Source organism: Limanda limanda, chromosome 8 (assembly GCF_963576545.1).
Source record: "Limanda limanda chromosome 8, fLimLim1.1, whole genome shotgun sequence".
Taxonomy (NCBI): Eukaryota; Metazoa; Chordata; class Actinopteri; order Pleuronectiformes; family Pleuronectidae; genus Limanda; species Limanda limanda.
Window position 1 is genome coordinate 18,941,698 of NC_083643.1, and position 17,914 is coordinate 18,959,611.

General features: G+C 41.4%; 1 protein-coding gene across 1 annotated transcript; it reads right to left on the reverse strand.

The window, feature by feature from the left end:
• Positions 1–1,143: 1,143 nt before the first annotated feature.
• LOC133009572 (FYVE, RhoGEF and PH domain-containing protein 6-like) lies at positions 1,144–17,043 on the reverse strand. Its single transcript, XM_061077097.1, has 20 exons — positions 15,032–17,043; positions 13,245–13,395; positions 12,959–13,026; positions 12,045–12,075; positions 9,485–9,636; positions 8,474–8,630; positions 8,243–8,330; positions 7,326–7,376; positions 7,175–7,233; positions 6,695–6,766; positions 5,894–5,962; positions 5,230–5,313; positions 5,066–5,145; positions 4,842–4,944; positions 4,565–4,711; positions 3,561–3,666; positions 3,354–3,448; positions 2,912–3,040; positions 1,717–1,856; positions 1,144–1,269 (listed from the first exon to the last, which is right to left on the reverse strand). Exons 1-20 carry the CDS (start codon positions 17,041–17,043, stop codon positions 1,233–1,235), a joined length of 3,831 nt encoding a protein of 1,276 aa, XP_060933080.1. The 3' UTR covers positions 1,144–1,232.
• Between the last annotated feature and the right edge of the window lie 871 nt (positions 17,044–17,914).

A 17,914-nucleotide genomic window follows, 5' to 3' on the forward strand; every position in this document is an offset into this window, starting at 1 on the left:
AAATTCACAAATTTAAAAAAGCCTGAAAAAAATAAATAATAATCCTTACAATTTCAATAGGGCCTCACTTACTGTCAGTGCCTGTCAGTGCTCGGGCCCCAAAAAAGAGAGGTTTGGGCAATATCACTGGATGCTGTATAGTTCCTCTTTCTGATAAGACATTTAAAAAATAGTATATGGGCTTTATTCTTTATTCATGAAACTATTTACCAATGCGTGAAGCCTTTGGCACACAAGCACAATGTGGCATCGTTTTGGGTACATTAATGTTATGGTAATGTTCAGTTAAGAATCCCCAATCAACCTGATGCTCTTCAGTTGCTTTTTAAGACTCCTAGAACTTTAAAAATTATCTACTTTCTGCAACATTAACCACTGTTAACACTGACATGGTTGTAACGTCAAAGTATTTCAGTACATCATTAGTAAAGTAAAAATATAATCAAAACAAAAAGCAATTTGGTCACAGCCAAACAAGTAGTAATACAATTTAAAACACAACTTTTTCCGTTTTAATGTGGAGGCATTGTTTCTCTTGGTTCTACTGATATAAAAAAAACACAGTAAAAACAAAATTCATGGAACTTTAATAACATTTCATTTACAATTATCTATATTTACAGATTATAAATGTTCAGGGATATAATCTATCTATGTACAACCATTTAAGTGACTTTAGTGCAAAACACTTCGCAGTATATTTATGTCAAAGTAGAGTTAATGAATGTCAAAACAGTGAATATTGTGAAAATTAAACTTTCTTATACAAGTATTAAAAGTTGTGTCTTGAGTGCTGTACATCTAGATTAATAAGTGTGAAATAAATTTGCAAGATTTGTTTTAACCTCTGACTATTAATTGGCAAATGTGGATACAAATTAATTGACACTATTTATAAAAAATTTGACAGACAATGGGCTTTAACTGCCAAATCGGTGCTATGTAGATCCAAAAAGGCAACTAGACAATTAAATTAAAATGTGACTAAATCTAAATGTTAAATTTAAACACAGCTGAAATAATATCTGGTGGAAAACACTGGTGCGTACATTTCACCACCACAAGAGTGCTCTAAAAACAATGGAAATGGCAACTACAGTAAATCTTAACTGAAAAAGTTTTGAAAAAACTTTACTTCATTTTAATCCAGCTAATAATGTGCCTCCAGCAGCTTTTTGTACAACTGAGGTAAACATTGTCCGGTTACAAAGTTCGTTGATGAACTGAAGGTGTTAAAGTACAGTGGCTTCTTTGAATGAGTCGATCCATCTGTAAAAAGAAAATAAAAATTATATTATAATTGTACAATTATCAGTCAACTTTACATGTAAAGGACATTGACAGGACTGAAATGACAGTTCTTTCTAATCCCCAGTGTAAACATATGAGCAGACGTAGAAACACTCAACATACAAGTAATGCACTTAACATACAAGAAACATGCTCAACATGCAAGTAACACACACTCAACATACAAGTAACATGCACAACATAGAAGTAGCACACTCAACATAAACGTAACACCCTCTGCACATTCAGAACACACTCAACACATAAGTATCACACTCAACCTAAAAGTAGCACCACTTATAATTACACAACATTTCAAGTTCTCAAGTGACATGTAGGTTCACAACATGTAGTACACAGCCAAAAGGCATGAAGTAGAAAAGATATGTGTAGTGCAATCTAGTTGCATCTCTCTTGATACTGTACCTTTGAGCTGTTTGTGCGTCCTCAGCTTTAAAAATGTGGTGCAGCGTGTTTTTGTGGTAGAGCTTAAACTCTAACTTCTGAGATGAATCCACTTTCAGCATGAATCCTAACAGGGGCTGACTCTCTAAGGCTGCTACATCCTGCATGAAGACACAATGACACACATGTTAGAGGGAGATTAAATCAACTCCTAGTCCAGTGGTCCCCAACCTTTTGAAGCTCAAGGTCACTTTGCAATTCCAAACTTGGGCCGAGATCATCCACCCTGATGTCTTCCAAAAACCCCACTTAGAAGGGGTCATATTTATTATGTTTGCAATTTCTGTAAAAGGCTCAATGTAGGAGCATAAATATACACCCAGAAAGGCAGTAATGCACCTTTATCTTGTAAATGCACAATAGTCTTATTTATATCTATTCCTATTCACAGAATGTGTTCAATGAACAATATTTAGCTTCGTAGTTCCAACAATAAGTTCTGCAGAGGATCTGCTACTGCAGCACAATGTTTTGTTTGTATAAAAGTAGTCTTGTGTACTCATGTAAATAACAGTAGTTTACGGTATGAAGCCGTGCATCTTCCGCTCCTGCAAACAATTTTTTAAACAAAAGAACAGATTTTTTCTGACACATACAGGAAGTATTGCAACCATTTATGTTTGTGACATCAATTCAGCGTATAACATTAAACAACTCAGGAGAAAGAAAATGTTCTATGTTTATTCTGCTGTGAACTACAATGTTTATCTATCTATATCACAAATGTATGTATTTCCAACACTTCCCGAACCGGTTTCAAAGTGAAAGCACTCTGGCTTTTCACTTTCTGAATCCATTAATTCGTTCTAAAGGGGCTTTGGTTGTTATCGACAGACCGGAAGGTGCACGTCTTCATACCTTAGAGTCCTGACATGGAGTTAAGTACATAATCAGACTTGCATTCAAGGAAATGCAGAAGATAAACAAGCAGCTCCAACGCAAGGAGTAAACACACTGCCAGTGTGAACAACAGACAGGCGCCACACACAGCTGTTCTGCGGAGCAGCAGCAGCCAGTGAGTCCAGAGGGTTACAGGGATCGACAGTGAGGACTGTCGAGATCGACCAGTTGGTGGCAATCGATGGGTTGCTGACCACTGTACTAGTCCAATTATAACAGGTTGAAGAGTGTCACTGAGACGAGTGGGAGACTTTACCTCACTTGCAGCGTACGTGTACAAGACTTTGTCTTTAATGACAAACCACAGCCTCTTCCCCTGCTTCTTATTGCCCTTTGACCTCTGGAGATAGCCGCTCATGGAGGAGTTGTCTGTGTTTGCTGACACCTGAAACAAGGAAAAACTAGAATTACCACCCACAGTTGTTTCAGTCTACACACGTTTCTTTTTCCAGACTTTTATGATGTCCCTGTGACCTTTGACCACTGACATCTAATCATATCTGTGAGTGTAAGTAAACATTTGCGCCATATTTAAAAAGATTCTGTTGAGGCGTCCCCATTCTTTTTGCGTTTGAAAGAATCAGACGGACGGACGACTCACAAACATTATTCCTTTGGACACTAATTGACGCCAGCATTGAGTCATAAAAATCCATCACATGAGACTGCAGGTCATTGTATATCACTCTGTCAGCCACCTCTTTGAGTGCAGCCGGTTTCTTCTTCTGCTTCCTTGAAAAAGCAAAGGTGTTTCTGCTTCCAGGGGACAAGGCTGCTGAAATGGAGCCTTCACCTGATGAGCAGACAATAAAACACATTCACAGTGATGTTTCAGCCTGAGGCAACATGAAAACATAGGGATGACAGTGTCTTTGTGAATAAAGCTTGAAAACAGCTCCTCTTACTTTTCTGCTGCTGAAGAACAATGAAGCACTGGTCACACACCCGTGCTAACTGGTTCTTTAGGTATTCAAGGCAGTGTTTGTTGGAGGAACAGGACTGGCACACCACCTGATTGGATGATAAAGTATAACATACAAACTTTTCTCTTGTTTTACAACAGCGATTAAAATGGGTTTCGTGAGCAACTATTCCCTTATGAAACTACATTTGAATTCACTAGATCCACATTATTATTTGGCTCTGCACCAACTTGCACGCACTCATAATTATCAGTCTCCTAAACATGTCTGATTATTTTCATCATGTATTGTTCTCTGAGAGATCAACAAAAAAGTGGAAAAATGCCCTATTCTACAATAATAAAGAAAGATTCCTGGACCCGCCCCCTGTTCGGGATCAACACCAAAATTAAATCACTTCTTCCCTCACCCATTCCACATCCTTTTACCTAGTTTCATGTTGATCTGTCCTATATTTTGTGTGTAATCTTGCTAACTAAGAAACATACATACAATCAAACAAACAAATAGAAACTGGGGAATACATAACCTCCTTGATTGAGGTAATAATTCACATTTTGAGAAATTTTAGAAATTTGCGGTCTTGCCAAAAAATAGATTAGATGGGTAATATTCTAAGATTAATATCATAATGTGTATGCACAGTTATTATCTCAAACAGCAGCTTAAACACGACAATATATACGACTTATAGGGCGATGTCACACATAAGGCAAAGTGAAGCGAATATCTTGGGTCAAAGTTCACCAAAGTTGAACTCCCCAAGCTGCAATTTGCCTCGCCACAGAAGGCGAATGCTTTATTCATCCTCACTCGCACATATTGGAAGTGAACGGGTGGTGAAGCTTCGGCGCTGAAACATTTGCGTATGTGTGATTGAGAACTGCGGAGTCCCACTGTGAGATTGACAGGTTTAGTTTAGTTTGAAACAAACAAGATGTCAAGTGTTATTTCGTGAGATTTACAGGCAACTTTTATGAACTCACCTTTCCACATGCGCGGCAGTGGTGTCTCCGCCATGTCAGGGAGAACTCACAGGTGCAGATCATACACATGGTGGTCCGTGGGTCAGGGATCCATATCGGGGCTTTGGATCCCAAAGGAGCACCATCACCACCGTCAGTCACTTCTACCTGTGTTTACGTAAAAGACTCAGGTACTCCCTTACTGCTCATATACACCACCTTTTTAGATTTATCACCTTATCATCAATCTATAAGTTTACAGTAAACAAATAGGGTGTATTTTCTGAGGTTGTCTTACCTCCTCTAGAGGTTTGCCAGTTATAAAACTGATTTTCTTTTTGGTGTAGTCACAGATCGCTGTGGAAATGGCCCCGAGCCATTCGTCTCTCTCTCTGGCCGAACTACAGGAAGAGAAAACAAAGAATTACTGCACACCCTGCACAGCATCAACACACCTATGCTCAACAATGAGAAACACATGCACTATTGGAAGATACAGTATCTCTTGATACGGATCATTACCTTGCAGACAGTATGAAGGAGCGCTCCACACTCTCAATGTTCAGCTCGTTCTGATAGGCTTCCTGGCTTGGTTTGCTAACCTGTAAGGGATTTCACTGTGAGCAGCGGTGGCAGTATATATATCTTGTATCTTGTGATAATACTGATGTGACAAGAGTTCTCACCCTCATCCCAGCCAGACACAGAATGTTGTTCAGCTTGTACTGACCCGACTGAACAGGGGTGGTGTACAGCAACATGTCGTTAAACTAAAGGAGAAATCACATTAAAAGATTATGATAAGATCCAGAGTTTTGGTGTGGTTGAGATAACATCGGGTTAGTCTCTGTGCTAGTTAATAAATAAACTGCTCTACAGTACATATATTGTGGATAGGTAATTGTTACATTTTACCAAGGGGGTGGTCAGACCCTGAGAGGGGATGGCAGAATTGGCAGGTTATCGAGGAGAATGAATTTTGGTCACTTTGGTTTAGAGTGGATGGCCTCCCCTCACCCCAACAAATCACCTACTGTATATAGTACAGATTTGACCCCAAGCCAGTCAAGAAGCTCTGACTTATAATTTTCTTACGATCTTTACAGCAGAATAAAAAATATTGCGAGACATGGATGAATGAACTTAATAACTGCTTAAAAAGGAAACATTTATTTAGAATGAGTATCTCTTGGCACATGTGTTTATAAGGATTCTTTGCAGAAGAATTTGCAGTGAAAGGGAAGATGGGAGAGTGTGGACTGGGCCGACGACACATTCATTTCAGTGTTGCCATGATCATGTTCTGAAAGCGTGAGGCAAAGAGAAGTAAGAGACAGATGTGAACTGTACCAGGAAGAACTTTCTGGGCTGCATGACCTTCCTGGCCAGTTTCATTAGGACGCCCTCCTTCAGGAAGATCTACAACACAAACATATAAGAAGAGCAAATCAAGTCATGTTTTATTCAACAAGACAAATGGTTATTTTCTGTTTCTGTTTAAATTTAATTTTTAAAGTAAAATATTTTGTAAGACCTAAAGGCAATAAACCATTTGGTGGTTGTCTGCTGTTATTTACAAGGTCAAATGTGAACTCTGAATTTAAAAAGTACTATAAACTAATAATTCAACATGGACAATAAGTTCTTCAAGTGTCAGAAAAATGGAAATTAAAACATCTACTAATCCAAAACAGCTGAGCCATCTGCATTTGTTAAAGATATGTGTGATACAATTGAAAGCTCCAGAACAGTCCTTCAAATTTGATCAGAACAACATCAGATTTTGAACAAAATAACAAAATGTAATTTAAGTTGCTTTCAGACATGCACCTTTCCCTGCCTGCCAGCTGGTTAAAACTGCAGTGAATGTAGAATACACCAGGATAAAGTCTGCAGAAATCCCTGTGAGTGAGTGGGCATGTTGATGAATTTTCTAACACACAACAGACAAAACCTTTTCCTGTTTGTGTGAACGTGTCTGACCCGGACAATCTAAGGCAAAGAAAGTCTGGATAAGGTCTGGACCCAACTGTCTGCACATTTTTACGGAGCTCAATTCTGAAAACAGCTGTAGATACATTTTTTAATAGCTTATATTTAAATGATAAGCACACAATAACAACTCATTAAGCGACATTGATAAGGTCTTACCCGCCCAGGCTGGACTATCTCATGATGGCCGTTCAGACTGCACTGCACCTGGATCAGCTTCTGGAAATTATCCTGAGATTTGTTTTTTAATTAGCGATCAGAAACATGTATGGAGCATTTCATCAGGTTAAAGGTCCAGTGTGAAGATTAAGGTGAAGGGGATCTATTGACAGAAATTGAATATAAAACAATCCTAGTGATGTTTTCACTCGTGTGTTTCAACTAAATTATAGAAATTGTTGCTTTAGTTAGCCTAGAATGGGCTCTTTATATTGAAATGCTTTATATTTGCATCAGGGGGAGTCCAAGGTTAACATACTACATCAAGATTACCACAGGTTCTCTTTCATGTTTGGAAAGGGAGGAGGAGGTGAGGGGGATCCAGCTGCAACATGACACTTCACCACTTTATGTCACTTAATTCTACACACTGAAACTTTAAGAGAACATGTTGATTTTCATATTTGAATCAGCTCTCACCCCTTGTTTCATGATGTCGTTGGCATGATTGGCCACCTCCTTCACAAGAGCAAGGGCAGCTGAGTAAAAAGGAAATCACATACATGACAGATAAAGTCTCAAATCCACTGAAGTAAAAAGTGCACATGTGCAATAATGCGTTTTAATTTACCTTGTGTGTCCTTGTAATCATCCGAGTTCTCAGAGAGGTTCTTCAGATAATCTGAAACGAAATTCAACTCAGTGGCATCAAACACGAGGAAACTTCTTGGTACATTGGGTCACAAGGGCTCAGTGTTGTGTAGTAAATCATGTAATTCAATTATACAAGAGTGACGTGAGTTACATTCTTCACATTCTGGCACTGAGCGATCGACCCCGGTGCATTAGACTCATGACACTCTAAGCCCCTTCATGTTAAAGCTCGTGTTATGTCACCAAGATTTGGACCGGACTTCAAAAATCGTATTATATGTCAGCAGAGGACGCGAGACAGAAATGTACACTGTATTTGTTTTTATGTACACCAGGGGGCAGCATGACGCCTACGATGAGACGGCAGGCTGGTCGAACCTGTTTAGGAAATAGGATTTTAAGGAATGATCTTGATATAGATCAAGTTTGAGTTTGACTTAAAAATGATGCGTCAAGAAATTAACAGATTCACTTCTTACTTACTGCTGTAATCTGACATTTCATTCAGGGGCAAATGTAGGGGTGGGAGCAGGGGTGGACTGGCCCCAGCTGAAATCTGATTGGCCCCTGCAGTGCCCCTGTCCTGTCAGTAGTCTTTTTTCATAAGGTTACAATACTAACAATACAAAAGTTCCCTCAGAATTTGTATTACATTTGCTTTTAGATTTTTTTACTCAATGTTCTGGAACAAGGAACAATTTTCTAAATAATCAGTGATGTGTGGCTTTGAATCAAAGCTACAGTAAACAAGGAAATGACTTGTGCACCTTACTGAACCAGAAATAGTTTATGGATATTGGACATATAATTGGCTGCTCTGTTTAAATTGTGGCCCCTCTCTGGCCCATGATGTGGACAATTTCTAGCACCGCCCCTGCCTTCATAAGACGTTACCTGTGAGCAGCATCTGGTACTGAGGAATCCTCTGAATAGGCTTCAGTAGGTAATGCTTCAGGGCCAAGCCAGCACAGCGTGGAGTGGCCTTGGAAAGACAATTACACACTTCATAAATCATTTTAAGCAACACACACACACACACAACACATACATAAACAATGACGTCATATCGACCCAAAACACGCTCCTCCCCCAGACAGACAGAACAGGTCTAACAGGCCTCGTTACCTCAAACTCCCGTACTACAGCTCCAAATGCTGGGTTCCTCTTGGTATGCTCTTCCAGCAAAGCCACATTCTTGTCAAACTCGCGGATGTAAGTGGAGTACATCTTCAGGTAGGGCCCTTTCTTCAGGAAAATGTCGGCTAGCTGTGCACTCTCGTCCCTGTTCACAGAATGAAATGGCGTGAGATTAACCAGACCCATGTGACACCTCTGTACGCATATGTAACAATTCCAATGAAAACAACATATTATTTGACAGCTCAACACTATTGCCTGATTAAAGAGATGCTTGTGTGTGAGTTAAATGTGTGTTTAATTACATCAAACAACACTCTTTGGTTGATGTGAAGCATCCATATCGTTTTGTTTAAAGGCAACTCCACATTTGTAAGGGCTAAGTCAGATATTACGTCAGAGATTTCAGAAGAAACTGAGTTTCCCAGTTGTAACTTTGATTTGAAAGATGACACGAATTCTGCTTTCAAGTTTGAAAGTGGTTATTAAAGTAATGGCAGCATTTAATTAGAGCCTGATGACACAGTTGGTATGTTGTTTGTTCACTGTCAATCAAGGCTAATTAAATCACATCCTGAAAGGCCTCATGACGTCAATAAGCGAGTTTTTGAATGTTCTTTAAATGTTATAGGGTCTTTCTGTGTGGGGTTTGCATGTTCTTTTCCAGTCTGCGTGGGTTTTCTCAGAGAACTCCAGCTGCTTTTGATAGTTCAAACACATGCAGATTAGGGTTAGATTGATTGGAAAGTTGAAATTGAATGTAGGTGTGAATGTGAACATGATCGGTTGTTTGTGTCCTTGTCTGAGCGGACAATCCCCCACTGCGTTGTTCAACCTCCGGAGAAAGTCCGGACTCAGTTCTCCGGACATCCTACGGAGTTCATGTCTGAAAATGGCTCATGTCGGCCCCACGGTACACTGGCAACCTGTCCAGGGTGTACCTCGCCTCACACACAATGACAAATGTAAAAGCACTTTTTTGTGATTATGTTACTCTACCATTTGGCCAATCTCTGCTTCAGCTCTCTCAGCAGGTCTTGGTTGAGTTCGTAGAGTTGTGGAAGGTAATACAGGATCTGGTTGAGAAGTCGCTCCTCAATCACGGGCTTCCCATTCTGACGAGAGGATTTGGACACCACATCTCGGAAGTCCTATTTATGTAAGAGAGGCGGAAAAGAAAAAAAGTGTCAGAAGGAACAAATACAGGAAGTCAACTAAAAGCACAGTGGGGAAATTCAGAATATGCACAATTTTCTTTAGTTGTTTCTTGTTGAACTTCATCTTTATATTTTCTTTAAAATTTAGCGCATTCTAAGAAATGGACTAAGTAGCACTGATTTAAAAGTTGTCTGCTCTACAAAGTCCAAAACCAAATCTTATTAGATAAAAGTCCAGGAACATTAAGCAGAAAAATTCATGAAAAAGAAACACTGATTATCTCCACATTGTCAGTTTCTAGTGAATCAGGACTACAGAGAGACCCCAGAGGAGCCTGAGGCAATGTTTCTGCTCCTTTTTCTGATGATGTAAAGGATTTTTGGTGGTTTATGTGAACACATGGCAAATAAAAGTGCTTACACACTGGGCACCCAGCAGAGAGCTCCTGTGGTTATTATGTGCGATCTCTTCCTTCTACAACAGCTGACAGTGACGGAGGTGGGTCATGTGGATATTAGTCAAAAAACATGGATGATTCACGAGAGAAGTTCTTGTTGAATATGTGTGAGTTATGTTTTGTTGCTGCCTACAGGGAAGTGGCCACGGTCACTGATTGACTTAATCACAGCTGTAACTCTTTTTCTATTGTTTAGCATTTTAGAGACAATACGCATCCGTACAAAGAGCATAGCACTAACATGGCCATCAGTTTGTGGAACGCTGGCTGCCTGGTTGACATGAATGCACAAAGGCTAAATCTCCTCCACATTCTTGCTGTGACTGATCCTCATTACCGGACGCCATTCACCTTTGGTTCACAGAGACTCAATAACTTCCTGTCTGACCATCGCCTGAAACTCCGCCATACTTCATTCTTTTTTCAGAGCCGTCGTCTTTCAAACATCTGCTCATATGACGGTTCATCTCATCAATTGTAAGCCTTTAACTTTGATACATGAGTTAAGTGACTGTTAGCGGTATTCATCAGGTGTCTGTGTGTAAGATATGTGTGACCCCAGCCCAGTTGATGATGACAGAACACAACTGTTCTTTGTTGTCTGTGTTTAATATTCATGATGTTGGTATTTTGTGGTTTTGACTAAAATATCTCTACAGCCACAAGATGGATAGTTGCTGTGAAATATAATACATTCAGTACATTCTTGTTCACCCCAGGTTGAACTATAATAATGTAGGTATCAGGTGCCATCATCAGGACAAAATGTTCATATCTCTATAAAATGACCAAACATTTACTTAAAACTAATGTAAACCCTTTAAGTCGCTGCTGTAGCCTATGTTGTCTTTGTTTCTTATTTGCACAAGCTGGCACAAAAACCTAAATATGGACATTTTGCCTGTCTACCGTAGCCCAGTTAGTATGGTTATCATGACCATGTTAGCATGTGTGATGTTATCATTTAGCTCAAAGTGCCAAACGACCCACCACTGTGGACATGTTGGGAATGGTGTTAAACTACTTATTAAAGCAACATTATGTGACTTTTAATAAGTAACAGCGCCCTCTTCAGCCACATGTGGTAGTTAATTCTGTTGTGCTCCGTGTCCGAGCGATTAAGTGTTTTTTCATGTTGCCAATCAATCTGTAAAGTGGAGCTCTGACTGTGTAGTCCCACTGAATATTACCCATGATCCCCGGCTTCCTGAACCAGAGGAGCAGCTGCTGTGACAAATACAACAAAAGGTTTTAAGAATTATCAATATATTAAAAGTTGAACGCTGAATATTGCAGCACCACTTTCCTAATTCCAAGTCAGTGAACCATCAAACTAATTCTGAAGCTGCTGTTTTAATGTAATTGTTGCAAAGCGTTGTTTTAAGGCCCAATTTTATAAAATGCTTTAGCTTTTGTTTTGTAATTGTCTGAAAGAGCCATCAAGTTTACATACTCACTGAGAGAGAATAAGACTAATACGGGTCCGTCAGCAGAAACTAATACTACTTATGTTGTACAAGTTACTTCATATTATATCTGTCACGAAAAGTTTGAGGGAAGTTAGCAAAGAAACCACATCATCACATCATGTTTGTGCCTTTGATCCAAAAATTATCAAATGTCCCCATAAACCACAAGGAGATGATGCGACTCTTTAAGTCCAGATGAGTGTAATGTTACCGTGAGATCACACTATTGCTGAAATTCAGGGGAAAACCATGAGGAATGTGATCTGTGGGGATGAGACTGAGGGGAGTTGGGTCTCTTTTCTGCTGCATGGGGTGTGACCCAGTGGTTTGCTAATCAAACACATATGGAGAATGTGGGCTCTCTCAGTAGACAAGCCCTAAGTACAATATATACAGAAAAACACCAGCCTATCTGCTCTTATCACAACAAACAGGGGGCCATGTTAGGGGTGATGTGTGTGGGGAGAGTTCTTACAACATGAAGAAGCTTCAGGACATCGACAAACCTGGAAAAACAACAAATAGGAACAGATTAATTATCTACGATGGATGAGTAGAGCAATAAAGAGCAATTTCCTTTAAATACAAAGAAAAATGTATTTTCTCAATTACCTCTTTTATATAGTCATACTGACAATTGTTGTTTTATTTGCCAAGGTTTTCAGATTTCTGTCTCCACCCAATACAATGTAGTTGAAGGAAATTTTGTCTCCGGAGCTTGCAGCTTAACATTTTTAAAGTTTCTGTCAAATAATGTAAAGACCTTCCTGTGAGTTTTAATTTCATAAAAGTTAAATAGTCTTAAACTGTAAATGACAGTTGTGGATTATTATAATATTATAACTTGAACAATGGATCTTGATGTAAACAATCATGACACTGATGTTTATGTAACTGATATTTATGAGTGTTTGCAATATAGGTGCTAAATCCAAATAAAAGTGTGGATGAATTGACATGTGGTTTCATAAGGTGACTATTGGGCCGTGGCAGGGATATGTGCTCTACTGAGTGACCCTCTGGTTTAAAAAGGGTCCATGTGACTTGATTCTCGAGCACAAAACATGGCGGGACGCTTTTCTGCCTGAGTGTGTGACCTTGCATATAAATAAACCTCTTTTCAGTTCTTCAGTGAATATAAATGTGGTTTCAAAGGGAATTGTTGGGCCTTGGCACAGGTATGCACTCTAAATGCAAAATTGTCAGTATATTTGAGGTGTCTTTTCACGTTAAATGGGGGTGAAGGCAGAAATCTCAGAGACAGATATTTTCAAAACCTGGGCAAATAAAACCAAAATGCAGGGCTGCATCGTAGTAAGAGAAGAAAATTGTATTCATTTTAGGCATTTAAGTGATCTTAAGCTTTTAGAAAAAAATGAAGACTCTTACACACTCTCAGAGCTCATGATTTCAGTAGCGATGTGGTGAATCTTGCTCTTCTTCTGTCCACTCTGCGTCTCAATAAAGCAAAAACAGATATTAATTGTGATTCATTAGAAAATAACTTCTTACGATAGACATGTGAATCCTGAATAAGTCTGCAGCCATTTAAATGGGCAGTGGTTGGACAAAATAATAGAAAACACCTGTCAGTAAAACCGAATGCAATTTAACAGACCCTGTGAAGAATAAATCCAGTGAGACAAGTCATAAATCATGAACAGCATCAACTCACCGCACTCTCCTCTGACTGCTCAGCGTCTCCTTTACTTGAGATGGAGCTGCTGTCGTTCTCGTCCTCCTCATCTGACGAAAAGGTGTTTACCATAAAATCATCATCGGACGGGCCCTCACCCAGGGGTTCCACCTCCTCACCGGCAGAGCTTCTGTTAAAAGGGGCACAATGTTTGAAAGGAGAAAAAAAGACAGATGCCAAAGCATGAACTGTGCAGGTGTTATGGATACACACTAGCAGCTGCAGACATTTATCAAAACCACTGAATGCAGCCCAACGTGACACAAACCTTAGTCATTCTAATGGCACATGATTAGAATATAAAACAAGGCCACAAGAAAGGATGTTGTTGTTGAAAGACGTGGGCGAAAGAGATGAGGCCGAAATAAAAAGCACCTAGGTCAGCACATGTCATCTGCGGGAGCATGCATTTTTGTCAGAACAGCAGTATTCAAACATTTCCTGCCATGATCAAGAGGGAGTCATAAAAATATAAGCACACGGGAAAGGCAGCATGATGCAGCCCGAAAAAACATTCAATGATTATCAACAAAACTGTCACATGACACAAGGCCTGGTCCGGCTGCATGCCTCCACACGCAGAGCCAAAACACTGCCAAGTCCACCTGACGCAAAGTCCAATCCAGTCACTAACCACTAGTCGCAGTCGTCACACACTCTGTTCGTTTAACCTTGCAGCTGAAAAATGATGATGTGAAGAGAGAGGAGGAAACTGCACCAAAGACAAACCTCATATCTAAAATACCAGAATCCCCTGAGGGAGAACCATGTGTAAAACAACAGCAGCTCCCTGCACTGAACTGCAGATAATGAAAAACACCTAAAATACAAAACCAGCAAAGCCACTAAGCCGGAGTCAGTGGGTCTTTCTTCAAATAAGGTGTCTGCATTAGTTGTTGCATTTAAATGGGACTGGTCTGTGTTTGTGAGCTGCTCAACGTGTTTTCGACATGTGATTCAGGAACTAAAGCGGGCGACACGCTAAGCTACAGGAGGCAGAATGCACAGTTACACAAAGTGTAATCCTATTTTCCCCACTGACTTCTGTTCACTGGTCATTCGTAACATAACATACATTCTTTACTAGATGAGGCACATTACAAACATCCCTCTAAGGAGTTTAAATTTAATACAAGTGGGAATATGAATGGAGCAACTTGTGTAAACATCATCATCCAAACTAGATTGTGATTGTGATGACAGTCACAGAAACCTGGTTTCCGCTTTCTAACAATAATGTTTTGAGCTCACAGATAAAAATCTATCTCCTCCATTGTGTTTGAGTGGCACCAAAATCATCACCTACATCTTAACACTCTGAGTGGAAACAGATGAGATAACCCTTTGCCTTCGATCACAACCTGTTGCATTGAAGTGCATATTTATAGAAGCATTGTTTAAATGAGCCATCTGGATTTTTAAATCAACCCACAAACACCTGAGAGGCTTTGTAAGCAACTCTCCGCCGTACTTGTCAAACTCCCCAGACAGGAATCTGTAACAACAACGAAAAAGAAAAGACAATGGCCCTGTTCATACCTGGCATTATTGTGTGACTCAGCTGATCTGCTTACAAGTGTGTCCTGTGTTCAGTGAGCCTTCTTTTTTTACAAATGATCCACAGTCACACTCTGTCATTTAATCGTTTACACATAAGTGCTGCTGCTCCGAGAAGCCTCAGGACTCAGAAAACAACCTAAATTTCCTCAAAGGAAATTCTTATGTGAGGTTATATAAAGACAGAAAAGAAAGCCAACACAATCTACCTTTCATAGTCTGTCGGTGGGAGACACTGTTGGTTTCCAGAGTTTTTCTCAAAGGTCATATACGGCTCCTGCTCCTCATAAATCCCTTCATCATTATACATGTCTCGTTGCCAGGCCGGAGGCTGCGAGAAGGTCCCCACGTAGACGTTCTCGTAGTCTGGGATCTCCTCATAGTGACGGATGTTCTCGTAGTGAACATCTTGATCCATCCCAGGGGAGAGGTCATCTCCATCCACGCTTTGCTCCACTCCGATCAGAGGACAGGATAATTTACGTTCCAATCTTGGATGCTGTGAGAGGTTCTGACGTACATCCTGGAGACTGTCAACACTTTGCTCATTGTCGTTGGCAGTGCAGTCCGGGCTCTGGCCTCGTCTCCCTCTCAGCTTAGGCAGCATCTTCACCGAAAGCTTCAAGTCCAGCAGTTTCCGGAAGGAGTTCCTCCTCGGTGCGTCTGAGAAAACAAGGTCGGCAGCGCAGAACGACTTGGCTCTCTGTTTGCCCAGGCTGGACCGGGGGGGCTTAATGATTCCAGGTGGTATTAGGCTTCTTCTTGCTTTCGCATCTGGGGGCAGAGGCAGCTCCCTCATCGCTCTCTCCCTCAAAACACAATCTTGTCTGGGAAGCACCTCCTGCCTTTTCTCATCATCTCCTAATTTCCCACTTTCTTTCTCCTCAGGGGATTCCTTCCTCTGGATCAACGTCATGTGGCTGCTCTGTCTCTGCGGCTTCTTCGGAAGCAGTCTGTGCACGACATGCTGTGCTGCCCCGGGGACGGCAGGAGGCTGGCTGGTATCCGGCTGATTGAGCAAAAAGCTAGAAGTCGGACAATGCGTGAGGTCGCTAAAGACTCTCTCCTGATCTTCCTTTCCTTCCATCTCCTTGTCCACCTCTTCGTTCTCCATGTCAACCGACACCTCCATCTCATAAGCGCTGCTGTCCCAGCCCAGGTCCTCCTCGTCCACATCCTTTGGCAGCATCTCAGGTGGCGCGCTCTCAGGTGCAGACAGAAAAGGCTTTTTCTTGGGTGGAGGGGCTGGCGGAGCACTGACCTTTCTCACAGTCAGAACAATCGGCTGCTTGTTGACTCTAACAGGTACACTGACAGACAGGGGTGTGCTGTCCTTCCCTTCCGATGACACCTTCACCTCTCTGACATTCACCTCCCTCCCTTCCTGTACGCTCATAGTCTCTTCCCTCTGCTCCTCCACCTTTTCCTGGGCAGCCAGAAGAGCTGTCCTGGGTTTCCTTGGCACTGGGACTGGTTTGGGTTGGGGCACGCAAGATATTTGCCCTGAGTCAAGAGCATCTTCCTTCGGCCCACGCCCAGGTGGACCCTGAGGCCTTACGTTACCGTTTGACTTATCGCTGCATGTACTTTGAGGAGGAGAGGGCCTAGCGTTCACCACAGGACTGGAGGTAATGTCTGTGTGAGGATTTTTGTCCAAATTGAGCCTCTCTTGTAGAGGTTTATGGTGAGTGAGGTGGGTATTGGTAGAGGCAGACTGTGGTGGTTTATCACTCATCACGTGGCTCTTACTAGCGTCCATTCTCTCTCCACTCTCCACCACACCTCTGGATGTTTGGGGAATCTTTCGTTTTTCTTCGCCTTTACCCTTCTGCAACTCTTTCTCCGGTTTGTCTCTGCCTGCCGCTGTGCTCCTGATGCACTGGCAGTTTTCCTGGCTACACAAGCAAATGGGAATAATATAATCCCAATCCGGCTTTTTGTTCTCTTGCTGTATTCCATTATGAGAGTTCAGCAGACCTACGGCGCAAGGGTTTTCTGTTACAGATGTTTGGTGCGGACTCTTTGAAGCAAGGGGTTTGGATTCCACGGCGGCGGATGTGAGTTTTGAGAGGCAGGGCTTGGGGGCCAGTACCGGTTTGATCCTCCTTGTCGTGCCGGGAGACGGGAGAGAAAGGCCGGCTCGTCTGGTGGTGGAGGGAGAGAGCCCCGGCCTCTGGGGCTGCACCAGCTTTGGTTTCGGGGCTAGAGGTGGTTTGTGCATGCCTGAGGAGAGAAAAACAAAACATACACACGCTTGAGATTTGAGATTAGCAGCACCACAGTCAAGCTTAATCTAAAATGTATTGAAAATTGTAGTTAGTCTGTATTTATTTGGCAGCTTTACTAGTCTTGCTGACCACTGAAAGTGCTGTACAGCACCGTTTCCCATTCACCTATTCACACACACACATTCATACAGTACATCTACTTTCATTTATCACTGCTGGCTCAGCCATTAAGGGCCATGGCTCTAATCTGACACAATGTAAGAATCATGTTCTCAAAATCCAGACGGCATGTCAGATGTATTTTCAATCTGACAGATGTTGCTCTAATGGGGCTTCACTCCATAACTCGTCAAATTCACTCTGCAGCATTGATCCTGACAGCTTAGAGTAAAATTGTAAAGTACTACAGTATCTCTCCGGGGGGGTGGGGGCTCAAATATCACATGGCTTTTGTTTGCCACTGCACACAGCAGCACAGTAATCCAGCTAATGGCCCGTGTCAACATGGCAGAGGAGGAGGAGGAGCAGATGGGAGATGAAGAGTTGGGGGGTCACAGAGACTGGGGAACAGTCACGCAAACTGGTACATCTGTCTGAACTGTCTGAACCCTAAAATCTTCTGTGGAAGACTGTAACCATAACATGCTGATGGGACGGCACAACACAAATTTACAGAAACACTCTAATGCAGCAGTGGTGCTCAAAGTGGAGGGTGGTCTCCCCTGAGAGTGTGTGTATGTGTGGGGGGTGGGGTCATAGAGTGACACCATTAATATGATTTATGTAGGAAAAACCTCACTACAATAGTTGGGATCCTATTTAATAAATTGCTGAATTTAAAGTCATTTAATCTGCAGGTTGTTG